The following is a 26204-nucleotide window of genomic DNA, read 5'->3' on the forward strand; positions in this document are numbered from 1 at the left end:
CCCCAGTTTCTTTTTCGCAGCTGCTTCTGCTCCCAGTCCCATCCCATTAATGAGTGCCAGTCCCAGTTCCAATCCCAGTCCCATCCCATTAATGAGTGCCAGTCCCGGTCCCAGTGCCAGCACCAGTCCTAATGCCTGTCCAGTTCCATCAACGCAGTGCTGCTCCCTGTCCTTAGCTGCACTACTTTTATGGCAGCTGGTTTTGCTTCCAGTCCCATGCTGTTATTCAGTCCCAGCCCAACCCCATTATCCCAGTGCTGGCCCTGGTCCCAGCACTGCTCCCAGTCCCATCCCCTTATTCCAGCCCCAATCCCAGTCCTGTACTTGTCTAGGTCCTTGTCCCAGTCCCGATATCCCGGCACTGTCCTGTTGCTGTTATAACAGTGCTTCTCCCAGCCCGTTATCCTGGTACCGTCTGTTCCCATTATCCCAGCACTGGTCCATTATCCCGGCGCTGTCCCAGTCCTTCTCTCCCCACACTGCGCCCCTACGGGGTTGAGGCCCTCCTGCAATGGGGCCAGGACCCGGCAGCACCCCCCACACCACGGCCCCGCACTGCCACCGCAGCAGCGGGATGGGGCCGGCTCCGGGACACCTCCAGCCCCCGCCCCGTCACGGCGGCAGCGTGCTGCCCGCTCCTCCCGCCGCAAGGGGGCGCCACATCCGCGCTCCTACGCGTGGCCAGGAAGCCCTCTCGTCTACCCCCGCTCCCTCCCCTTGACGAGCGGCAGCTCCGCCCAATCCGCACCTCCCTCTTTTCCCCTCCCCCTATCACGAGGCCGCTGCGCGGCGCTCTCTGCTTCTGATTGGTCTCAGAGCGGCGCGACCCGCGGGTCGGGGGGCGGGACGACCCGAGCTCGGGACCAATAGCGAGACGCCGCTCCAAAGCTGTGCTCGGCGCGGCCCGGAGCCGCTGCCGCCGCTATGGCGCTGCCCCCGCGGCGCGGCTCCTGGCGCTGAGCCGTTCCCGCGCCATGGCCGGGGCCATCGCGTCCCGCATGAGCTTCAGCTCGCTCAAGCGGAAGCAGCCCAAGACCTTCACGGTGCGCATCGTCACCATGGACGCCGAGATGGAGTTCAGCTGCGAGGTGACGGCTGCGGCCTAAGCCCCGTCGCCATGGAAACGGGGCTTCGGGCCTCGCTGCTCCCGTACTGGGCGTCCTCCAGCGCCACGGGCCCGGCCTGGGCCTAGCTGGGGGCTGCGGGGCTCAGCTTGAGGCCGGGGTGGGTTATCGCGGGCTTAAACCCGCGGGGTTCGTCCCTGCGCTCGCCTGGCCCGCGGGGCGCGGGCATTCCCTCGTGGCCAGCCCTGTCCCCTGCCCGGAGTTGTAACCGAGGTCGTGTTCTGGTGTGTGCGTCTCTCGTGTCAGGTTTTTCTTTGCTTGGGTCCCCCGTGCCTCTCAGACATCCTTGCTGTGTCAGCCTGGCCCCAGGGGCCTCGTTTGGTGCTGTGTTTTCAGATCACAAAACGCTCTGGAGGGATGGAGCGCGTGAAGACTGGAAACTGTTTCTACCCACTTTAAAGCATAAGCTGTTGAAAAGAATAGCTGGTCTGGTCCAAATCTTGATGCGGTTCCGGTGCCTGTGAGCAGAAGGGTATTTGTCCTTGTAATGTTTCTCACTGCTGAAATGTGTTGGCAGCTCTGGGGCACGCTGTGCCTTTCCCAGGGGTTAAGGGGTTACTGTTACTTCCTGCTCCTTGCTGTTACCCTGCTGGGAGAGTTGAGGTGTCCTGGCTCTGCTCTCACACTTTCTTAGGCTGCTGACTGTAAGGTGATGAAAGCCAATAACTCTCCTTTCACTGTGGCTGCTTGTTGTCTTGTGCTGGGATTAGGGCATTTATGAAGAGGCAGCACAGTGCTCCCAGTCAGGTTGGAACATGTAACTTGCACACCTTCAGCTGCCTGCTGGGGAGGCCTCAGCCAAGAACCTTCCAGCAGAGGCTGTCCAGCCCTTGGGGGAGCTCAGAAAGAGGCTGACAAGCAGTGTGCTCCTGCTCACATCTCTGATCTCTTGCTGGAGCGTGGAGGACACATGCAAGAGCTCAGGCTCTGTCCTCCAGTGCAAGTGCCTCCCAACAGCGGGGAAGGAAGGATCAGGCTTAGGGGCTGCTGACCTACTGCATGAATCAGTTGTGGCTATTCGAGCTCCCTGGCTGTGTTGCTGCCTCCTTGGTGTAGTGACAGCTGTGGAGAACGTTCCTCTGCTTGCTGACTGTACCCAAAACACATCCGCAGAGACCAGTGCCTGCCCCATCATGAAAAGCTGCCACTCACTTCTCTTGTACCTTCTCTTGTTCCTTCTCTTGTACCTCCCAGCCTCGCTTTGTGTGCTTGTGCCCCTTCTGTCAAAGCTGGATGTGTGCAGGGTGAGCAGTTTGGGAGGTGCTGAGGGGAGGCTGCTGCTGCTTGTGGTCTGGAGCCCTGCTGGTCTTAGCCCAGCTTCTTTAGCTGGCTTCCTTGACCACTGCTGGTTACAGTGCCAGTGAACACATCTGAGTCAGTGATTGAGCTCTGCTGCAGGAGCCTTTCTGTGTGGGATTAATCTCTCTGACTCATTTTTTAACTTTATTGCAGAGCTCTTGAGGCACATTCTGTGCTTTCCCGAGTTGCACAGCACAGGACAGAGGTGACACAGGGTGGTGAGGTGTTGTCAGCACAATGTGAAGTCTGAGAACAACTGGCTGGGTGTGACACAAGACACTCGGGCTGTACGGACCTGGAGGAGGGCATGTGAGGCTGCATGCAGCCCTGGTTCCTCTGCTGCCTCTGGTCATAGCTGCCCCTCTTATTCTGAGCAAGCTGATGCATCTGTACCCATGTCAGTGCCACCTTTTCCTCATTCACTCTTCAGTCTGCCCTGTAGGAATCCCCAGCTGGGTATTGTAGGAGATTAAACCTGCTCTGCATCTGTTGACTTTGCAAGTAATGTCTCTAAATTGAGTTTAAATCTGAAATAATTCCTAGAAATGAAATCTTAATCTTTCTAATGCTGCGATGAAGCTTAATAATCATGGTTGACTCCTCACTTCAAAGGCTTGTAATTTGTTCAGGGAAATCTTAAAGGCACAAAAGTCAACGTCTCCCTTTCTGTGTTACCTCCATTAGAGCTGTGTGAGCACGGTGCCTAATTAATTGATAGCATCTTGAGCAAGGACAGACATTTGCATAGCTATTGAAATCCCTGTGCTAAGCTGCTTGCTGGCTGCCCCATCTTCCTTAGCAGCACCACGTAGCTCCTGCACTCAGATTTCTGTGCTTGGAGAGCAGCGAAAGAGAAATCCTACCGAAGCTGGGTCAGTTAACACCACTGTGTGCCATCTACTGCCCAAGTAATGACTCAGGAAGCTTCAGTGTGAGGCAGGGTGTGGTGCTTGTGGTACTGCTTTGCTGCTGCCCAGATCGTGGTGCCAGGACACCAAGTGGCCAGTGACTTCCTCTAATTCCCATCCTAGTGGTGCAACTTGCTGCAGTTCCTGACTATGGCCTTGACCCAAATTAGGCTAGTGCATATGGCAGAGGAAAGGTATTTCCAGTGGTGCTTTTTTGTGTGATAATCAGGTTATTCACTTCCTTGCATGATATCTTTACCCCACGGTATTACTAAGTTCATTCTTTTCCTGTAGCAGGATTGCAGTGTTGGTGAAGCTGCTGCTGTCGGGTTGGTCTCAGGCATTCTTGATGTCCCAGGTCTTTTTTTCTCCAAGAATCAAGCTGTGTGGCTGATAGAAGAATCCAGTCCTTGTTTTGCTTTATTCCTGTGGTGGTGGCAGCTAGGTGACTGGCTCCCCAGCTCTGGAGCTTCAGCACCTTCTTGGAAAGGTGTTTTCTCTTCATCCTTTTCTGTAGTGCCTGTGATCTTTGAAGCTCCTGTAGGAGTCATTATGGGACCAAGCAGCAGCTGCCTCCCAGTTTAATCCTTGGACAACTGCAGCTCTTTCAGCCTGAAACGAATGGGGAAAGCTTAACGTCCAACCTGGAGAAAGCACAAGCATTGAAGTAGTAAGAAGAGGCAGTTGTGTGTTTGGTCTGAACTTGCACTGTTACCTCCTGAATGCTTAAGCTGTTCCTCTGTGTTCATAAAACAACCTCAGCTGGAAGGGGTCTCTGCAGAGCATTCAGTCCCTGCAGCTCACTGCAAGGCCAGCTCAGCTGGCTGTGGTTGGTTGTAAAACTTTTCTGTTTGCATCTAAGTAGAAAAAACCCTCTATTTTAGTAGTATGCAGTCAAGTATCAGTCTCTCTGTTAACGTTTGTAGGGGGTTCCATAGCTGTGCTGCAAAAGCTTATCCATGGGAGCAGGAGCAAACTGAGCTCTGGTGTGGAAAATCTGTGGCCAAATAAGTTCTTGGGAAATAGCTTGTGTGTCAGAGTAGGGAATTAAGCTATTTCCAGTCACTGCACCCGAATAAAAAAGGCAGGAGGAAGAAGCAAGGGATGAAGTTTCTGTCTGCTTTGCAAAATTCTTGGGAGAGGTTTTACATGGGTTTCTTCAGCCCTTGGTAAATGTTCACCAGCTTCTTGGTGGTGTCAGTAGTGGCAGTGACCTCTTGATGCTACTAAGCTTCTGCAAGCAGGCAGGAAGCTTGCTGGAAGAGATGAATCTGGGGGCAGTAGCAGCAAAGCTGAGGGAAATTATCCCTCTCAGCTACAAAATGATCTTCAGTAAATTACTGGGATGCCAGCTGTCAAGTCAATGTTCTGGTTCCTTTGTGCACCCATCTGCCCTCATCCTGTGTCTGTTCTCTGTGAATGCTCACACGTTTTTGCTGCTTGGTGGCTCCCAATCCCTTTTGTAATGTGAGAAGTGGCAGGTAGAATCTGCTTTCCCATTTGACTTGAATCTTGGAGGGGTTTATGGCAAAAGCAGCAATTCTGCTGATTTATAGCCATGTCACTTGGAAATTCCTCAGAGCTGTCTTGCTTGGTTCTGTTCAGTTCTGCATTCCCTATCTTAATCTGTGTGCAAGTCACATGAGACACATTATAGGCACAGATCCTCCTTGACTTCTTTCTGATTGCACCCTGCATCTGAAATGCTCTCTGATCCCGTGTCCCACTGCAACCTCTTCTCAGCCTGTTCTCTCGAGCTGCGTGTTATCCAGTTCCTTCTACCATTGGTTCAAGAACTCCATCAGTCCTCACTCCCTCAGCCTTGGGCTGAGCTGATGCTCTGGGTGCTGTTGGTTGTTGTCCCCTCCCTTGCCAGCTGGAAGAGCTGCAGCAGCTGCTTTTCCCCTGCACCAGGCTCTGTCTTGGGCAGACAGCAAACGCTGTGCTTGGCCACGCCATCTGTGTTGTTACGCCTGGGTGGGTTTTTGGCTTCCTTGGTGGTTAACAGAAATAGATTTTAATTAAAAGCTCATTATCGAGTTGTCGTGTAGCATTAGTAAATAAAAATAACTTTTACGACCCTGTCTTGTGGCTCAGTAAGTGGCAATTGAAAGTATTTGACATCTGTTTATTTAAAGAAATGGAGGAATATTGAATATTTGATTCCCTGCTTTCTCCAAATGGGGATTAAATCCAAATAAATGGTTGTCTGGGGCACTCCTGTTACCATTTTAAGGTCCAGAAGGAGAAACACGCAGTCTCAGAGTTACCCTGCTTTGAGGTGTCAGCTGCTGTGGGGTTTGAGGGGCAGCTCTGGGCTGCCCATGTGCTCCGGTGCCCAGTGGGGCTCCATTCTATGATATCCTCCCTTGTTTCAGGGCAGAGCTGCTGCTTCTGCTAGAAGCTTGCTCCTTCCACAGGGTCCCCTGAGTGGGAACATCTCTCTGTAAAACCTGAGCGCTGCTTCCTGGGGCTCAGCCCCCTCCTCTGCTTGATCTGTGCACTGCTGGGTTGTCAGAACAGGGACCCTGGGCTCCTGTCTCATGTCTAGCACAGAATGAGTAGTGACACTGAATAAAATTGATGTGCTGAGGTGAAAAGCCACTGTTCTGCTCTATGTGAGGGAAGGGAGATGAGGCTGCCTTTTGACCTGGGTTCTGCCCCCTGGGGATCTTCGTTCCTCTCCTTCCTCTCTTGAGATCCTAGGGAATTTTAAGCCATTCTTTTTTCCTTTTTCCATTCAGCTGGAGTAAATTCAGCATCACGTCACTGGAAGTGGAGCATCAGTAGAGTTTGAGGATCGCTTTTCTCTGTAATACCTTCTGCAGGATGCCTGCACCTCCCGTGCCTCGGTGTGTGTTTCTCTCTAGCCCTTGGCCTCCCCACTTTGCCAGGGGGATCAGGGAGCCCTGCTGCTTGTTTGTGCCACTTGGGGATGGGCTCGGGAGCTAAGGAGCAATTCTGAAAATTGATGGCAAGGGTCTGTACTGAAATGAATTGCCCGGTTGCCTGTCGGGTGGAATTTACTCTTGATGCAGTTTAATAAATAATGCAAATCCTGTTAACAGATGCCAAATGCGACGTCTCTGCTGGAGAAAAAGATGATGCCAATAACCCATAGTGGAAGTGCTCCGTTGTAGCACCCGGCTGCTGGGTTGTAAGTGCTTAGTGCTGTTTACTTAAAACGCTCTGCTGATAAATTGCAAGCGCTCTGTACTTAGTAAAGAGCATAAATTCCAGCTCTGCAAAAGAACAGCCTTGCTGCGTTCATAAAGCAGTTCCTCCGGGTGATCCTCCCCGACTTGTGGAGTGTCCGTAGCATGTTGTGCTGAAACAAAGCTGATGGGAGGATGCAAGGCCAGGGGTGTGAGAGGTGACACGTGCGGGTCGTGCAGGAGCAGGGCTGTCGTGATGGAGCTTTTGGTTGGAGACTGAGCTTACGTATAGCATCATACCAATTGCTTGAGCGTATGACAGAGGGCTCTGTTCTGCTCTCAGCCTTTTTGTTTTGTTTCCAGGACCTCCTGATGACTTCCAAAATTGTCCTTGTACTTGAGGTGTGTGGAGCAGGGGAGCGGTGTGATTGGCAGAGGGCGTGATGTGGAACTGCCAGGCTGCAGGCTCATTGCTGGCTCATCTGCTCAGCCTCCGGCATCAGCTCTCTTTACCTCCCAGTGTCCCTGGGGGCCTCTATTGTGTTTTATGGCCAGGAAATGTGGCAGTTAATGATACGAGGCCTATCAAATATGGGTACAGAGCTACGGCTTCCATGTCTGTAAAACAGTTGGAGTTCAGCTGTCCGAAGATGCCACTTGAATGCAGATCATTATTTTAAGTACCGAGGTGTGGAAGGAAATCATGTATGCTGAAATAACCGCCGCAGTTCCGTTCCTGTATTTAATGGAGGTAATTCAGCGCGGTCGGGGAGGGCGTGCGGTGTCACGGCCCGAGCCCTCAGCACCACGCAGGCAGCAGTGTTAAATGCGTGTTGCTGCTTGTGACAGCAGCAGTGTAAAACCTGACGGCAGATACAGCTGCTTAGATCATTCCTGCAAGCAAACAAAAATCGCAGGAGGGACGTGTGAAGTGCTAGCTGTAACACGAGTAGCTGGGCTGAGCAGCAGCAGCCCGCTGAGATCCCTGGGGGCACACAAAGGCCGGGCTGGGTTGCAGGCTCTGGGAAGCAGTAGGCTGAAGGATGGCCTTTGCAAAAGGAGGGGATTGGAGGTTAAAAAAAACAACAGCAGCAAAAAAAACCACACGACAATGCGTTGTGCAAAGCAGTTTAATTCCAGTTAGGAAATAGCCCTTTGACACTTCCTTGTGCCTATGGAAATGGTATGGAATAGCTGCTTAAATGCATCTCGCTGTTCTGTCTGAAACCTCGAATTAACCTCCCTCTTAAAATTATAGGCAGGAGGAGCTGTGCAATCTGAGGCATCCTGTGCCAAGTCGGAGCTTGTCGTGGGGACCGCAGGCTAGCTCCGTGTGTGAAATGCGGGTTTCGTAATTAGGGCGCTGCAGAACTTGCTCCTCCTGGTGCTTCTGAGCTCGAGGTGTTGCCTGCACCTGGTAGGAATTGCAGAGAGGCCGTGGCGAGCCGCCCTGGGGTGCTGCTTTTTGGAGGGTAGCAGCGGCTTGCTTCTATTCTGGGATGTCGGTGTGCATGGATGTACCCTGCGAGGGGCAAAAATAGCGATGTGCTCATTTAATCCAAGCGGCAGTGGGAATGGGCCTGTCCTCACCAGCTTTGCCCACAAGGCGGCAGTGGGTGACAGCAGGAGCCGTGATCGTCCCCGCTCAGCTGGTGTGTTAATATTGATGCTGTCCAGGTGGCACCAAGATTGAGTTGTAGTGACAAGAGAATGTGCCGAGATCCTTTTGCCCTAGGGCTTTGGAGTAATGGCCATATGTCTCAGTCCAGCGATTGTTTCCGCCGCGCAGATGGAAGACCAAAGTGGCTCTGGCACATTAGATTCATCTGTTTTATGTCTCTCTTCACCTTTCTGCCTCCCAACATCTTCTGGTTTTATGAACAAACTTCAGCAATGGCATAGTTGCAACGGTGAGATCGCTGGAAGGACATGCTCTTTGAGCACAACTTTCTCAGCTCCCTAGCTGCTTTTGTCACGTTTTCAGCATAAAGCACAGCTTGACTCAATCAAAACATGCTCGGAGAGAACCGCTGACTTCAGTGGTAGTTCTGAGCTGTCCTTCCCGTCCGCCTGCATAGAGCTGGTCGCTGTGGATGCACCAGTTGTCCCACTTCTGGTTTTCAGGAGCGTGTTGTGCCCTGATCTGCCGAAGCTGCTGACACTGGAGGTTGAACAGGGATTCCTGGGGCTGTAGGTAGGCACCTTAAAGCTACCAAAGGGCAATTAGGAGTGGTACATAATGGTTTTGGTTTTTTTTTTTCATGCTGAAAATGAGCTACTTGTTACAGTGTGTGGTTCAAAAGGATCTGAAATGGACCCTTCAGATCCTCTGACTGGTGGATTGCTAGACTAATGAACAGTGTGACCTCACGGTATCATTTGCGTGTTCCAGTTTCCCTGTGAGGAACACGTTGTGAGGAGGAAGAAAGAGTTGATTTGATTGACTGGAAACAAAATCCTCAGGTCCATCTTTATAACATGGCTTCCCATTCCTTTTCCTGCAGGTGAAGTGGAAAGGCAAGGACTTGTTTGACCTGGTATGCAGGACACTAGGGCTCCGAGAAACCTGGTTCTTCGGCCTGCAGTACACTATCAAGGACACAGTGGCTTGGCTCAAAATGGACAAGAAGGTTGGAAGCAAATCTCTCAAGAGAGTTCATATAGGGTGACAGAGAAGATGCATAGAATCATAGAGTAGCTTAGGTTGGAAAGGTCCTTAAAGATCATCTAGTTCCATTCCCTGAGATGTTGGACTTCAGTAGGTCTGCAATGTAAACAAAGCCTAGTGATGGCAACTTTTAGTCTCTCTTCTATGCCCCTAAATGACAAACTCTTTAGCAGGAAAGCGAGAGGTTGCATCGTGGCTCCTTATGTTGCTGTTGAGATGTGCAAAAGCAAAGGAGGAGATGAAACTGAGGTGTGAAAAGGAGATGGAGATAAGGGATGGAATGCTTCCCAGATCTGCGAGCCTCTGGGTTGCTGAGCAGTTGGTTAGAGAAGTGATGGATGTGGCTCTCTGCATCCAAACAATGCTGCACTAAAACCAGACAGTAATTGTGACTAAAGGAGGTCTCGGTGTCTCTGGGTGTCAGGCCAAAGTTTTAAGGTAACATGAATCTGAACCAGACAGTGCCAGCATAATAGCAAGGTGTCAGAGAACAAGTCTGAAATACAGGGAGAGGCACTGCAGGGAAACAACCGTAATGTTTGGTGGTGGCGTAGCAGCATCTAACATTGCTGAGAGAGGTTGGGAAGAAGCATTATGTACGCAGCAGATCCAGATCAACCTTTGCTGTCTCATTCTGCATGCTGTTTGTTTTTCTGCATAGTTTTGATTGTCAGGAATGTTTGTTTTCTTAACTCTGTTTTCTGACTGCTTAGGTTGTTTCATCCCTTCTGTGTGACTGAGGTGCTTGATAAAAGCTGTGCTGATCTTAACAAAGGGAGCTGTGTGGCTTCTAGAGATGGGGCACTGAAAAAGCTAGGAGGAATAGTAGAACAGCTTTTGTGTTCTCCAGGTTCTGGATCATGATGTGCCAACAGAGGAACCTGTCACCTTTCACTTCCTAGCCAAATTTTATCCTGAGAACGCAGAGGAGGAGCTGGTCCAGGAAATCACACAGCACTTGTTCTTCCTGCAGGTAGGAGCCTTGTAAGTACGCTATTTTCCAACACGAGGAAGGAAGGAGCCAGGATTAGCAAAGTGCAAGAGTTTGAGGAATTTGGCTCTTTGTTGGTACATTCACACCCCTCTGAATACAGTTGTCTTCAACTGCAGAAGTATCCTAAAATAGGTCAGAGATGGATGAAGCAGTCCCATGTGCCCAGACTTGCAAGCTGGCTATCAGGAATGATTAGGTGATTTGTAATATTAGTGTGTGGTAGTTAAAGAAAATGAATCTGTCAGATGTGGGCACGAATGACACTCACAGCCTCGGAGTCTGCCTCTCTGCAGGGTGTAGATATCAACTGTGCTGTGAGATGACAGTTGGCTTCATAAGTGATAGCGTTGTTGTGGGAAGCAAGGGAATTTCATCCTGAAGTGCAGAATGCTGCCAACCTGTTCCGTGTATGGGCTGTACAGCAAGGTTCACCTCTTCACAAATCAGCCTTCAGATAACTGGAGCAGAAGAAAATCCCAGAAGCACAACTCTTTCGTGAGCTGATGGCAAAGGCAGAGGAGAAGGGGGAAACCTAGCTGTCTTGCCTGCACCAGTAACTTCTTATTTAAAGTACTCTACCAAACACTGTGTCCTGAAAAGTCAGTTCAGTTGTTGTAGTCATGCTGTGTGACTGGTAATGAAGCACTTCTATCACAGCAACTTTCAGACAAGTTCAATTTTCTGAAACTATTTACTATAAGAAGCAGCAGAAGGCAGGAGTGTTACAGGCTGTAGAATAATCCTGGTCAGATCTCTGGGTGCTCATTAGGATGTTGTAGCTGCTCCTTGGCTGTTGAAGTAGCTTTGGACCAAAGTAGGGGCAGTCTAGATTTGGCTGCATTGCTTTAGATTTCAGTGTACTTTGCCCTTTACAGCAGATATAAAAGTGAGCTCACTAGCTCATTGGTGCTCCTCCCAGTTTCAAAGTTCATTTTTGTTCTTCAGTGCTAAAGGAGTTTTGCATTTAAACATTGCTGTTTTCCGAAGTCTGTCTTGTGCTCTGGTGTCTCCTTAGGGCAGTTTCTAAATGTCCAATTTGCCATGGGTTTTACGCCTGATAAGGAAAAATGCTTTTGGGAGCTTTGAAAAAGAGAATCAGAGAGGAAAAGCAGTTAAAGCTGCGTTTTATAAATGCAGACGCTGACTTTTCTGCTAGGATTTTAATGATATGAGAGGAGCCTGTGCTCCAGTAATGTGTGTAAGAAACAGGAACACACATAAGCTTGCAAGCTCCCCTGTTCACCTTAATGCAGGGGAATCTCTTCTGTGGTTATGTTGTAACTGACTTGGAGGATGCAAAACGTGCTATACATTCAAATACATATTACTGTATCTCTGTGACAATACATTTTAGGAAAACAGTACTTTTTTTTTTTCTCAGAAAAATTAAGTGGGCAAGAACATAAAATATAGAACTTGACAGGTTTAATTTTTTAATGTGCTGAAGCCAGGAAACATAAAGCAGTAGCTTTTGGGAACTGTACCCTGGCTCTCCTGGGAGCGTGTGCAGGAGTTGCCTGCTGCTAAAAGCACTGCCACAGAGGTGACCTGCAGCTCTGCTTGCTGTTGGTGGGGATTGGAGGGAATTAGCCTGAAGCACAGGTGGGTACTTGTGAATAGTGATGTCTGAATGTCCCAGAGCAAAGCCTTTGCGTGCTCAGAGGCTCAGCTACAACTCCTTTTTTTTAATTTAGCATGTATATAGTCACATCAGTCTATTGCTGATGTCTTAGGAGGTTTTATCTCCACGTCTACATGCAAGCTTTCCCTCCAACCCCCCTTTCCCTTCAAAGTGAGATACAGGTTCCATCACTTTCCTGGTATAAATTTAGTTCCTCTCTCAAACCTGTCTGCAAAAGGTGGCTTGTGAAAGCCTGAGCCCTTCCCTTTGCAGACACCAGAGACTTCCTGGGCCTGAATAGGAACTAGTGTTAGGAATGTTGTTAACTGTGTGGTTGACAGCCCTAGTTAAAACAAACTGCAGCCATCTGCTGTGACAGTCATGCTTTGCACCGCTTCACTAAACATGTGTTATGTGTCCTGTATTGCTGTGTGCAGGTAAAGAAACAGATTTTGGATGAGAAGATCTACTGTCCTCCTGAAGCTTCTGTCCTGCTGGCCTCTTATGCAGTCCAAGCCAAGGTAGGCACGGAGGGATTTTCCAAGGGCAAAGTGGTATTGGCTTAGTGTTGTTCCTGGGAAGCCAGGTGCTTTGTGACATACCCACTTCCAGAGGCAAGGAAAGTTGTTAAAAATTCAAAAGTGATGGGACTTTGCTAGCAACATTGTCTTCATGCTGCTGATTTCTGGCTGCCTTTGGCATTGGATGCATTTTTATTTTCTCTTTCCAGGACTCTAGCAAGCGCTCAGCCTGTGGGCTGCAGTGCCTGCTTCAGTATGGGTTGCTACTGGAGCAGTTGAATTCTTGGAGCCTGTTCTGTTTTGGATCTCCTCCCTGCTCTTGCTGTTGTAGCCGGTAGCAAACCAGCTGTGAGACTGGCAGCTCCCCTGCTTCCCTGGAATACTTGTCCTCATGATAACTGCTTTGTTTTGAGTGCTACAGCTTGCCTCATCAATGTTGTTGCAGTGTTGGAGTTCTTTCTGACTTGTTCCTTTGTCAAGGGTTTGATCATAGCTCTTTGGCCTCACTACACAGAGAGGAGAACTCAGTTGTCATCAAGTTCTTGTTTCTCAGCTGAATTCTGTTCTAGATCCCAAGTCAGTGTTTTTTGCCAGGGACTTATTCTACAGAGCACTGTTTTCCAGCCTGGAACAGGCTTGGATAGCAGAGGAAGCAGCCAGCAGCAGGGAGACTCCTGTGATAGGGGGAGCAGCTGCAGGTTCAGAGATGAGGGCATCTTCTTGGAGATTGTTTACCCCTGTGACACAATGTGTACTGCTGCTGAACTGAGTTTTCTAAGTAATCTCCAGCTCCTGGGTAAAGATAATGTCATTGGAAAAGAAGAGCAGTTGCTGGAGTCCTATCACAGCCTGACTGCGTCTTCGTGGTCGTAGTCAGTGATTTTTCCCATTGCTCTTCAGGGAGGGGATTTGGCTGCAGAACCATAGGCCAAGTGTCTGCCCTGTGGCTGTCCCTAAGGGGCCTCGTGGGACAGGCAGGGTAGCTGTGCTCTGTGCAACCTTTGTTGTTTGCAGTGCAGGAGTGGGTTTTGTTCCTGCTGCCTGAGGAGAGCTTGGGCCAGGCGGGGTGGAAACAGCTCTTTCCAGTCCTGTCTTCAGCAGTGGCTTTTTCCAGGTTGCATGATAGCATTCCTCATAACTCACTAGTCTGTGCCCAGGTTGTCTGAATCCAGCAGTGACATGCTGCAGTGTTGTTTGATGACAAGTGTTTGGATTTGATAGAAAAATGTGTTCTCCTCATAGTCAGAATATTGATGAAAATCTACTCTGTTATAGAGACTCATCAGCCGGGGGAAAGAGTTGCTTTTAACAATGTTTGTTTGTGTGAAACACCCATGGCTCTTAGCACAGTGCATGTGTAAACACTCACTGGGCTTTTTCTCACGGGACCTGCTGAGCATAGGGCACAAAGGAGATGTCACTTCCCACTGCCAAAAGGAATTAACTGTTGGGTAAAATTCTGAGTGCTGCTAACTCTTGGCCGTGGCTGCTCCCATGATCAGGAGCAGCATGGAGTTTGGTGCAGGGTTGTTGTACTGTCCTGTGTCTGCTCTCCCAACTTGGCTCCTGACCTTGTCTGCAGTGGCACACCTGACGTGCTCTGCAGGGCACTGTCTGGAGATCAACTGGAATTGGAGCAGTTCTCCTAATCTTGCAGATCTTGATTCTGCAGTGGCTGTGAGAAGATGGAAGAGGAATGTGCCTTTTCTTATCTTAGCTAATGCACCTTCTGTGTCTTCTTCAGACATGGCTTTTCCTTGCTGCCCCTTTTATAACCAGGCAGAGCTTCCACTTCTGCTCTTTTTCAGGGAGGGTGGAAGTGGAAAACACATCCTCAGTACAGAGCTGGGAAGAAAGATGTTGCAGGTCACCTCCTTTCAGTTAAATAGGATAATGATATCCTTTCTGGACAAGAAAGCAGCCACTGAGCACAGTAATTTTTCTAATAACATGCTGATTTGCATGATGAGGGGCATAACAGCCTGACACAGTGTCAGTGTGGCTGCAGCTGATGAAGCCATTTGATTGACAGCTAGGTTTGTACTGTTGTTGAACCACCCGCCGGAAATAACGAAGCAAGCGTGCGGGTCATAAAATTAAAAGCTTGTTTATTTCTATATAGTTGTGTTCATTTGGGGAATTACTCTGTGTTTTCCCCACTAGCTCTGCATTCATACCACCCACTCTGCTTTCAAATATTGGAGATGGTTCAGGTTTTAAATAGCTGTGAAAGACTTGGAAACTATCGAGTAAGGCATCCCTGCAGAAAACTGTAACATCCAAGAGGGTTTTCCATTCCTTGCCCCTCAAATGCAGATCGCTGCCCTGCTGCTCCAAGCACTTCAGCATGAGCAACAGGGTCTTCTGGTTTTGTTTTTTCCCCAAACAAACAGTCATCAGCACTAATGGGTCACAGCTGAGTATGCCTGTGTTTATACAGGACAGTACAAGCGTGTGAATGATGTGAAGGCAGCTTCCCTATGTGGCGGTGAATATGAATCGTGTCATACAATTAACAGGAGTTAAAATTCTGAGACAGTTTTGAAGTAATTATTTAATTGGAAAGGTCTTTAGGAGTGTGTTTGCCGAATCATTTGAGCCAACATATTGCAATATTTAAGCCATTTGTTGATTTTTCAGTTGTGAATAATTAATGTCCTCATCCAGACTCCCTCTCAGTACAAATATTCCTTTGGGACATGGCAATATTTTTCACCATGTGAAAATCCCATAATCCATACTTAGTGCTGGATCTCTATGGCGGGCCACGAGAAAAAAAAAACAACCCTTGTGTTAATCCTGTTTGCTATTATTTTCAGCACCTAGTAATGATTTATTTTATGCCTCTCCAAGGTTATTGGAGTTGTTTCCGTTGCTGGTCCTGTGTTTTTATTGCTGTTCCCTTTTGACGCGAGTTCAAGAGACGTGTACCTGCAATGCGTTGCTGTTGAGAGGCTCCAAACCCCTGTAGTCCTTGGGAGACAGACAGTTGCACCTCTCAGCACCGTGCTGAACAGAGCCCACAGTGATTGCGTTGTATTAATTGAAGTCTGAGTCAGCATTGGCTGTTTCATACTTCCTTCGCATCTGCATTGGCTCTAAATCAATATTTGTGTCTTTAATCCCTGCTTGTTGTGGATGTGCTGGGCTGCTGACGGGGTGTCTGTGCAGACTTGTGATCTTGAGCTCTGGTTTTGGTGCACGACGTGGTGGTTCTGGCATTTGAAAGGAGGCTGCCATGGAAAGCTTCCTGCGTATGAGCACCACGTGTCTTGCTTTAACAGTTGTCGCCGTTTTGTGCTTTCTGAGCTGAGGAGCTACAGAAAAGCCAGGAGGGAAAGGCTGCTTCCCTTGCAGAATGCGTGACTGAAGGGAACATTGCTGTGCCTTGTGTAATCGCCTAATGTCACTGCAGAAGTCCTGCTTGCCAGGTGAATGAAAATCGCAGCATTTCCTGTACGTGCCTCACATCCATCATCCCATTTGCTTAAACTTGCGGGGTTATTTGAGGTGCTGCTTTCTGGCTCTTTCCTACCCTCTTATGCTGTACAGGAGATAAATTCATTTTCACATGCACTGCAGGGACACTTGGCTTTTGAATCTGTTAATATGCAGTTTTATTTCTCAGTCGTTTTATATGCTGCTCGGAAGGATGTACATCTAAACAAACACTAGTAATTACTGGGTGCAGTTAGCAAATCTGATTTGGATTCCATGACCCAGTTGAGCAACGGGCCCTCCAGCAGAAAAGTCAATGCCTGCCTAAGGGGAGCCTGCAGTTGTCTGTCAAATTCCTGTAATTATAATAATTATTATTTAAATATTTGTTAATAGTGAACAGTAGCAGAGAAAAGACTCTGCCTCACCTGAGCTGAGGGATCAGTATTTGAGGACAGGTCTTTGTCCACATGTTGGATCCCCATCCCTCTGCCAGTGGGAAGGCAGGGTCTTGTACAGAGGGAGTCTTTCCCAGTGCTGGAAGAAGTGTTTCCTGGGCATGGTGGGCACCAGCTGGCAGCAGGAAGTTCCGTCCTGCATCCTGCTCTGTTTGCTGCACCAATAAAACAAGGGTGTTAGTTTCTACTAGCTATCACATAGCAAAGAAACTCAATTTATTGCATTAACTGAGGAGCACCTAACAGGCTGGTGCTGAAGGATGTGGGTGGTCTGTATTTGCTGCGTCCCCAAGGAGTGGATGTGTAAGGGTGAAGAGTTCTGTTCGCCTGTGTTGTTAATGCAGATTGGGCACAATGTCTCTGCTTCTTTCCAGTATGGTGACTACGATCCTAACGTCCACAAGCGAGGCTTTCTGGCGCAGGAGGAGTTGCTTCCAAAGCGGGTAAGGTGCTCAGCCCAGCAAGGGGGTGAATTTCCACACTTGGCAATGTTTGTGCTACAAAGCCCTTTGCAGAGTGGGTCTCTGTGGGGCTGCTTGCAGGGGATTGGACTAGGGTGGATTTTCTTATCAAGGCGAAGAACCCAAGGAGTTGTACTGAAGGAGTAGGATTCAGTATTTTTCTGACATTTTAATAAAGACAGAAGCAATTATTTTCTTTCCAGTGGTTTTCACATTTTCATTCTGTCTGTGTTTCTTCTTGGTGGCCTGGAGACAGTGTGCATGCTTGAGGGCTAAATGAGCACTGCAGTATTGCAGAGTGTGGGGCTGAGCATGCACTGCTGGGAGAGGAGGCAGGAGCCTGTCTGAGATTTGCTGTGATGCCTGGGGATTTTGCTGGAAGCTTGGGCATTTCTGGCCTGCTTGCTGGCTTGGGAAAGTATGGCAAGTAGCAGTGTGACCTGGTTCCCTGTCTCCTTCGGTGTCTCAGGTAATAAACCTGTACCAGATGACTCCGGAGATGTGGGAGGAGAGGATTACAGCCTGGTATGCAGAGCATCGAGGCAGAGCAAGGTGAGTGCGTGCTGGAGTGACCTGTGGCTTAGGGTCAGCCCCCTCACTTGAAGAGCTGCAAGGGTTTGGGGACCTTGGGCAGTTGATGGATGAGCTCTGCTCACAGCAGGGTTATCCCAGCAATCTTGGGTCACAGACCCACAGAGGGCAAAGAGCTTTCTTTGATTCCTGTGGCTGTGCCATGCTGCCCACTGGTCGCTGATGGAGTGAACTTGGGACTTGTGCTCAGGAAGGGAGTGCCTACAAAGTAACACGGAAGCAGCCCTGTCTGCTCTGGGGGCTCACTGGGCAAGGAAAGGAAATAGAGGTTCCCAGGCAAAAAGTCCGACTGGTGATGTATATCATTGCTTGTTTGGTAATGCACTCTTTGTGGGAGATACTCCTCAAGTAAGATAGATCTGAAGCACAGGCCTCCCAGCTGAAGATTTTTCCCTTTATGCTTAAGGGATTGGGAGAGGAACAAAGCATTGCTTGAAGTGCTGCGTCTCCCTGGGCAGGCATCAGCAGCTATTAAGATGCTGGCAAGCTGCAGACTGGGATTTGCTGTAGGACTGTATTGATCCTGCTAGCAAAGACAAACCTGACCCATGTGATAGAGATAGTCAAGGTTTTAAAGCATTGTGTGTGCTTAGGATCAGAAAGTGCAGCCATCTCTCTCTCTCTGATCCTACCAAATGTCTGTAACTCTGGCCTTTTTTTTTTTTTTGTCTGACAGAGATGAAGCAGAAATGGAGTATTTGAAGATAGCTCAGGACTTGGAGATGTATGGAGTGAACTATTTTGCAATTAGGGTGAGTGCAGGTTGTACTTTCAAGGTGTGCAGAGTTCCCTGCTGGGGTAGCTCTTGCATTGGTCTGTGCTACTGTGAGATTGCATGAGTGGAGACTGTGAGAGGCAGTGCCTGGGAAGTGTCTGTGGAGTGGTAATGGGAGTCACCATCATGGTATGCTTTGCTACTCAGGAGGCAAGAGCCCTTTTAATGTGTGCAGGTGGGTCAGTGCTCAGGGCTGGTTCATGAAGCTTGGTTTGTTTCAGATTGTCCTTGAGTTGAATAAAAGGGTTTTCTTGTCTTTCCTGTCTTAGAATAAAAAGGGTACTGAACTGCTCCTTGGAGTCGATGCTTTGGGTCTTCACATTTATGACCCAGACAACAGGTTGACCCCTAAAATCTCCTTCCCGTGGAATGAGATCCGGAATATCTCCTACAGTGATAAAGAGGTATGGATCCATTTCCCCTCTTTTCCGAGAGCAGTGCTGGTAAGAGCACAATTACAATTCAGAGTGACTTCTCTTAGCTCTTCTGTCTGCTGTGCTTGCTGCGTCTAGCTTAGTTGAAGGCAGCTGAGACTTTCCAGGAGTGGACAAACAAGAAGTCAGCTGGTTTGTTTTTAGAGTACCTTCAATCCTGCTAGGTATTTTTTTCCCAAACAAAATCACTATTGATGTGCTTAGTCCAAATATTGCAGATCAGGAGTTTAAATTGTTTTTTTGCTGTGCACATGCTCTTGAGTTATGAGATGTGTTGAGAGGTGTTCCTGGTGAGAAGAGCTCTTGCACCTTGACATACTATTACATCATTTTGAATTCTCAGGCTGCTGGGTTTGGCATAACAGCTGGAATCTTTTTAGGAGGCTGAAAAATTTAAGCTCAACGTAAGATAAATATTTATTAAATCCAGAGCATAAATACAAATCTTTAGAATTGTTGCCTGCCAAACCCATTTGAAAACAGCAACAAAATTGTCTGTGGAGGAGAAACCGATCTGCTCAGTTCTTCTAGGCTGTGAGAACTGCTCAAAGAAAACCAACTGCCTTCGTGGTAAGGAAGAAAATTAACTTGTTAATTAAAGTGCTTTCTAATCTGAACATGATATTGATCGGGGTAAAAGGTAAAGGCTTCTCATCAGCTGCATTTATTGTGTGTCTTAAGTTTTGTACGAAAAGGCCTAGTTGGAATTCCTTCCATTTGTTTTCCTGCTCAAAAATGAAGAGCTCCATAACTCTGCAGAACAGCTCAGCTCTTAATGACTTTCAAAGACTTTTCTACCCATGACAGATCAGTGCTGTGGAAGCTGTCAGATCATGCACTGCCTCAGAGATATGGGGATTGAAGGCCCTGTTACTGGATCTTGACACAAGACTGTAACGGATTTTTCTCTTGGGGGGGAAGAAGCGTGCTGCTTTCTATCAGGGCAGTAATCTGAGTAATAAGATGACCACAAGTAGAACTGACATGATAGTAAACAGGTTTAATAGCTGGGTATGACAGCTACACTGACACGGCAGAGGTATTTAATCTTTTGTAACAAAGATTGACTGTTTACCTGGAACTGAGATTCCTCCTCTGGCATATTTCTGCTGCTGCTTTCAATGACTGGTGTGGATGCTGGTGGGATGCTGAAGCCCAGGGACATTCACGCACGTCTGCCTGTGTGAAAGTCTTAAAAGATGGGCTCTTAAACTGACAAAACAAAACACTGCCAGGGTGAATTCTGCTGAGCCCTTTTCAAGCAGTACAATGTATTGATAAATAGAGCTGGTTTAATGGACGCAGGCTGCCTGCTACCCTGCTATCTCTTCAGCCAGTTATTTCTGTAGTATGTGGGGGAGTGATGGAATGCATGCATGCCTTCTAAAAATGTGGCATTCTGGAGCACTCTCTCTTCTTCAAGCATCCTTTTGTTAGTTCAGAGTCTTCTGTCTGTCCAGGGGCCGTGTTACTGAAATTCTCAACTCTGGTGATGCCACCTGTATCCCTTGTGAGAATCCTTGTGGGAAGTGCTTTGAGGAGGGCAAACTCAGGTTGAGCTTAGAGCTGTTGACATGGAGTATCAAAGCACATTAGAGCAAGGGAATAAGCTAGTCGACTGAGTTCTGGAGAACAAAATGCATTGAAAAATTCTTATGAGTAGCCCTTGTAAGTTGAGATGTTAACAAGAGGAATAACTGCTCATGTTTCCATATTTCTATTTCAATCCTCCATCATGTAACTGAGCTGGTTCTTCCTCCATTCAGAGGTGTCAAGATTTGCTTCTGGCCCTCCTCAGTTCTCTACAGCTTTCAGTGGAGAAAATTCTTGTCTCAGTTTGGGACACTGCACATCTGTCTGTGCCCTATGCAATGTGCTCTGCAGGGGCTGCCCACTGCTGGGCATCACAGCCTGCAGGTGGGCATTGTGCTTCTTGTTTCCATGTGGCACTCCTGTTTTTCTGGTGAGGAGCTGTTGTCTCCTTGGTTGCTTTTGACTTTAGTTCCCTTGTTTGGCTAAAAGCCACAGGAACAGCTCTCAGCCTTGTTTGTATGGCACTGCTGACCTCCTCTGAGCTAAAGCTTTTGGTGAGACTTTTATAGCTGCATTATTTTTATCAGAGCTCTCAGATAATTTTGTCCCTCTCTATTTTTTCCTTTTCAGTTTACGATTAAGCCATTGGACAAAAAGATCGATGTGTTCAAATTCAATTCATCAAAGCTGCGTGTGAATAAGCTGGTAAGTGTAAGGGTGGAGTCATTTTCGTTGTCTGCAGCAGCAGTTTCTGCAGGCAGTACGAGACAGTGCTCTTCTGGGGCCTTTCCCTCGAGCAGTCATAGGCAGTGTGCTGGCCTGGATGGACTGTAGATGTGACTTGGTACTGCAGTTACAATTCTGTCATAGCTTCTGGAAGAGAAAGGGGAAGATGAAGCCATGCTCGTTCAGAGGACCTCTCCTCTCCTCTGTTTTTGTGTTCCCTTTCTGAGCTCTCAGGTTGCATGTGACCTGCATGGCAGAATCACAGAATTGTAGGCTTGTTGTAAGTAAAACTTTATTCTAACCCTGGTCTTTGCTCCACAGTCCTTTTCTTCTCTTGCTCTTCTCTGTTCCACCCTGTGGCTTTAGGCCTTCCACTTTTGGGAGGCACCATTATCAGTGTTGTGGCACTGGCTTTTTCAAGGCCAAACCCTGCTCAGTATGGTCAGCTAAACACGGTCCTTGCTGTTCTTGTGCAAGCAGTCTGTGTTGGAGACCAGCCTTAGCTGGTATTCTGGGTTTAGCATCTGGAGGTGTCCATTTGTCAGAGCTCTGGGGCTTTGATCCAGGTGCTGAAGCACTTGTGCAATGTTAAGTTGCACAGTGGATCTGCAGAAGAGGATATGTTTCCCGTCCTTTTAAGAGAGGGAGGGGACTTTGTTGTCCTGGCTATAGGCTATCTGGTATGCGTGCTGTACTTGCATAGAGAAGTGGGGCTTTCTCACATAGCCCTCATTCACTTCGCTCATCAGGTTCATAGTGCTGGCTCTGGAGAAGTCACTCATAGCCTGTGGAATGAAACGCAGGCATGTGAATCTGTTCTTTTCTAAAAGAATCAGAGCTTAAAGTCTTTCATTGCTGACAAATAACCTGAGCTTTCCCTCCTCTGTATACCACCCCTGTTGCTTTGCTATCTCTTCCTAGAATTGCCACTTCCCTTCTTAGGTATCAGAAGAAATCACATAGGTGCTCAGAGTCCTTCAGTAAAGCTATCTGAAGTTGTACTAGGTCACTTGTGATAAGCACTCTGTGTGTATCCTTGTGCAAGGTGGAAAAATCTTTTCTTTTTTTTCCACTCAGTGCTTTTAAGCATCATGTTGGGAGAAGGTGGAAGTTAATCTTGAGCCTAAAGACAGGGTAGTGAGAGCTGGGGAGTTGGCTGAAGCTGTAGAAGACACTTTCACTACTTGGCTTAGTGCCTCCTCGGGGTTGGTATAATACATGCCAGATCCGTGCTGCGTTGACTGCACAGAAAATTGTTTCTGCAAAGAGCTGATGGCTCCCTGCCCTTCACATTGGGTACAAGAGCTCGCAGAGCTTGGGTTCAGCGGAGGGAAGTGTTTACATGCACAAAACCTTTGTGTCAAGAGTAGAAGCCACCTCATTGTCACACGTACAGCTTTTTCTCTCTTCACCTTTGACTGGAATAGATTCTTCAGCTGTGTATTGGAAACCACGACCTCTTCATGAGGAGGAGAAAGGCCGACTCGTTGGAGGTGCAGCAGATGAAAGCACAGGCCAGGGAGGAGAAGGCCAGGAAGCAGGTGAGAGACATCTCGGGTAAACAGGCTGTGAGCCAGAATTGGGAATGCAAATGAACTTGGGGAGGAACAGTCTCCAGGCTGACATCAAGCACATGGAGCAGCTTTGAGGGAAGGTCTGGCTGAACATCCCTTTATCGCATCGTGCTCCTGCACTGCCATTCTCCACTTGGCTCTGTGGCTTGGTGACAGCCCAAGTCCAGCCCCCACACTCAGGAGCAGAACTGGGAGGATGGGAGGAATGAGCAAATCTGTGTGTCCCAGAAGTGTGTGTGCACCTTTCCCTGCCTCGCTTCATTCCTGAGCTAGAGAGGTGTAGCGTGTTGGGGTGGCTGGTTGTAATTAAAGCTGGGGCTGTGGGGGGGAGCTGTGCTTTGCCGTGGTTCTTGGTCTCATTTTCTAATTACTTGGTGATGGAATGCACGCCGACATTTTGGGGGGTGCAGCCTGCATGCTAATTCAGCACTGGCCTCCTTTATCTGCTGCAGGTCAGCCCAGGCGGCAAAAACGGCTCTTTGGAGGCAGCAGTGTGTAGCCAATGAGTATATATCAGCAAATTGGATTGTATGAATCATTGTTTTCTGCTCGTAGACCTTTTCTACTCACTGAAACCCACACAGCTAATCTGAATACTGCTGCTTAGAATATAAATATGTCCTTTTCATACCAAAGCCGCTAGATAGCAGCAGAAGAAACCGAAGCACTTAGTTGCACCAGGAGAGTCTTACTGTCAAGGGACTTCTAATTTGATGCACTTCGTTTGGTTTCGAGCGTGGCTGCAGAGTGTTGGACTCAGTGCTGGAGCCAGGGATGGCCTGGGTTGGTGTTACTTGTCTTGCAGGTGCCTCCTGACGCAGCTTTCCTTCCTGCAGCTTCCGGAGAGGCAGGAGAGGATGAGGCAGGACGGGACATGAGTCACACTGCAAGGGGGCCAGCTCCTGGGGAGAGGGGCTTTTTGCTTCCTGCAGGTTCCCCTGGCTGGAAAGGAGTTGCTATTAGTGGAGGATAAGGTTCTCCTGGAAAGGAGCAGCATGATGTCCAAGTGCTGGTGACTTCAGGGACAGGTTTTGCAATTCTGTGAGGTTTTTTTGAAGTGTTCAATTAGCACAAGCTGGAGGTGAGATCCTGTGTTGGGCTGCTAAGAGAGGTGATGGAGGTGGTGATGCATGGGTGCTGAGAGTGGGCAGGAGCTCCCAAATTCAGAGGACTTGTGCTCTATAAGAGGGGTCAGACTTCTGCTTGGGTGGCTGCTCTCCCAGGAGAGCTGCTGTGCTGTCTTCCACGCTGTCCTCCCTTCACGATCCACAGTTGTTAACTGATTCCAAACAATCCCTTTACATCAGAACTTCTTGTTAATGGAAGGCCTGAGTGGGATGCAGACCATAATGATAATTGATGAAGAGAACCTGTAATAGAAGGAAGATGAGCCATTAGAGCAGTGGGCATCCCACTTTCAGAACACTGTTGATGTCCAAGGAGCTGAGAAATGTGTCTTGTCACACTTATTTCTGTTATTAAACCTGGCAGATGGCCTGTGCAGTGCTATGAGCCCTGGGTGTAGCATGGATATTTATAATACACCATCTCCCTGGCACTGGAGTGCTTTAGCTTGGTTGTTAATTAGCCCAATGACAACCTTTCTGAGCTTGGCTAGCAGAGAGGCAGTGTAGAGTGCACAAGTGGTGGGAAGAGGTGATGGGATTCTGAGGGGTTGTCCCACATAGTTTGGATTATCCCCACCTTGGGAAGCAATGCTTTTTCTTGCAGATCTTTTGCAGCTGCAGGGAGATGGTTTGTTGTGCTTAGGATCTGATAGAGATGGTGTTGTTCTTTGTGGCCTCCCCATCAGTAAGTGAAGTGTCTAGTGTGCTAGCTGTGTTTGTGTCTGACTGAAAGAAAGAGTTAGCCACATCCCTTGAACTCCTTCCTGGTTGCATGTTGGTATTTGATGGTCTGAAGCTGCCCTCAGACTGTCCTTAAGCCCAGCCTGGCTGGCTGTTCAGCTTGCCATAAGTAACTCTAGGAAGAGCTCTGGGGACCCTGCTTGCTGGAGCCTGCCCTGTGAGTTGGAGCAGTAAGATGCTATCTGGAGATGTAACCATATGCAGCAGCCTGCGCAGAGAAAGAGGGGATTGCCTCAGGAGCAGAGAGAAAGGGAAGTGAGATGCTCAGTATGGTGTGACCAGAATATGTTCACGTTGTCCTCATTTGGTGAAGGCCCCCCTCGTTGACAAGCAGAGAAGGTGGTGGTGCAGTCCTGTGTTCAAGCCCTTGAGTAACCACTGTTTCTAGCACAGAGAAAAGCATTTCTAATGTGTGTTATTTCTCCTCGGTTTCCCTTATCCCTTTTTCCCAGATGGAGCGGCAGCGCCTGGCCCGAGAGAAACAAATGAGAGAAGAGGCTGAAAGGACGAGGGATGAGCTGGAGAGGAGGCTGATGCAATTAAAGGAAGAAGCAACGATGGCCAACGAGGCCTTGGTAAGTCTCCGGGCAGCTGTTTCTCCAGGCACTGCAGCTGTTCATGACTCTTTTCGCTGCTAAAGCATTTTGGTTGTGACAGTCTTATGGCTATTCTCAAACTGTTGCTGGTGGGTGGTGATCAGGAGGCTGGATGGAGCTGATTGCATGCAGACAGTCTGCTGAGGCAGGAGCACGAAGGAGAATGAGTTGGGACAGAGCCTGACTGCATCCAGGTTTTGGCTGCAGGCTTTCATGGAAGAGAGGGAGGGACTCAATGAGCCACAGTGGTCATGTGGAACATTCAGCTCAGGGTCCTGCTCCAGGCTTGAGAGCACATTTGAGGAGACATTGTGTGCTTGCTGGCTTAATGTCTATTTATTCTCAGATGAGGTCTGAAGAGACAGCTGACTTGCTGGCTGAGAAGGCTCAGATCACAGAGGAGGAGGCCAAGCTCCTGGCTCAGAAAGCAGCAGAAGCTGAGCAAGAGATGCAGCGAATCAAAGCCACAGCCATCCGGACAGAGGAGGAGAAGCGACTGATGGAACAGAAGGTGCTAGAAGCAGAGATGTTGGCACTGAAAATGGCGGAGGAGTCGGAGAGGAGGTCAGAGGGTACAACCTTGCAGCTGTCTCTGCTTTGCTTTCCAGCCCCTTTCTGACTTAGCAAAACTGTTGCTCACCTCAAGTTAGTCCAGAGCTTGCAGCGAGTCCTTGGCCTCCCCTGCATGCAGAACAGCAGCTGACCCCTAGGCTTAGCTGGTTTCTCTCTGTTGCTGTTTGCCACAGCCAGGCTGTCTCTAAATAGAAAATGGTTCAGGTAGGACAGTGGTGGCCCTAGTCTTTCTCTGGATTAGAGCTAGCATCCCTTCTCTGAAGCCTTCTTTGGAAGGGTGATGCTGTGGCAAAAGCAACAAGGAAAAGGGACAGCACCTAGAGGGTGCTGGGGACACTGGTGCTCTGCCTTTCACACCCTGACAGCAGCAGCTGAAGGCAGCTCAACTTGTGGGTGATTTCTGTGCACACCCACTGCATTCTCAGGAGTGTTTGACAACATTAATAACACCTGATTTTGTTTTTTTTCTTCTGAATGTTAGTTCCACGTTTGCTATATTCTCTTTGTTCCTTTATTTCCTTCTCCACTGTTTAGTTCTCATCAGCTGTGAGATTTGTGTTTCAGGTTAGCTCTGAGTTCGTTAGCTCCTGAAGTCTTTGTCTCTTGGTAGAACTGATGTTGCCATCCTGTTGATACCAGAACACAGCTTTCATAATGTACTTGATAGTGAGCAAGAAGAAGATCATTCTTGTTTCCTTCCAACTGATCTCTCCTTTCCATGTGAGCTTGCTTGATTTCAGCCCTTCCGAGTGAACAAACGCTGCCCTTGTCTGCCTCTTTTTGCCTTGATCTTTAACTTGTGAAATCTCTGCTCAAATTTCTATCCAGCAGAGAAGGCTTTCTTACCTCCTTTGGCTCCCAGTGTTGGGAGCCCTTAATGCTCAAGT

General features: G+C 48.5%; 1 protein-coding gene across 7 annotated transcripts in view; it reads left to right on the top strand.

The window, feature by feature from the left end:
- The first annotated feature begins 908 nt into the window (after nucleotides 1-908).
- The window catches only part of NF2 (NF2, moesin-ezrin-radixin like (MERLIN) tumor suppressor), a 39946-nt gene continuing 14650 nt past the window's right edge, over nucleotides 909-26204 (top strand). For 5 of the 7 annotated variants that reach the window (XM_065738781.1, XM_065738782.1, XM_065738785.1 and 2 more), the window contains exons 1-12: nucleotides 910-1088; nucleotides 8991-9116; nucleotides 10005-10127; nucleotides 12207-12290; nucleotides 16561-16629; nucleotides 17117-17199; nucleotides 17915-17990; nucleotides 18283-18417; nucleotides 20611-20685; nucleotides 22134-22247; nucleotides 24601-24723; nucleotides 25091-25308. In XM_065738781.1, the coding sequence (XP_065594853.1) occupies nucleotides 975-1088; nucleotides 8991-9116; nucleotides 10005-10127; nucleotides 12207-12290; nucleotides 16561-16629; nucleotides 17117-17199; nucleotides 17915-17990; nucleotides 18283-18417; nucleotides 20611-20685; nucleotides 22134-22247; nucleotides 24601-24723; nucleotides 25091-25308 (1340 nt within the window). In that variant the 5' untranslated portion in view covers nucleotides 910-974. Of the gene's footprint in view, nucleotides 1089-8990; nucleotides 9117-10004; nucleotides 10128-12206; nucleotides 12291-16560; nucleotides 16630-17116; nucleotides 17200-17914; nucleotides 17991-18282; nucleotides 18418-20610; nucleotides 20686-22133; nucleotides 22248-24600; nucleotides 24724-25090; nucleotides 25309-26204 lie in introns of all 7 variants that reach the window. The other 2 variants (XM_065738788.1, XM_065738787.1) reach the window with 2 other exon arrangements.

The sequence above is a fragment of the Cyrtonyx montezumae genome, unplaced genomic scaffold (genome assembly GCF_038088225.1).
Source record: "Cyrtonyx montezumae isolate F1298 unplaced genomic scaffold, pur_monq_1.0 scaffold_23, whole genome shotgun sequence".
Taxonomy (NCBI): Eukaryota; Metazoa; Chordata; class Aves; order Galliformes; family Odontophoridae; genus Cyrtonyx; species Cyrtonyx montezumae.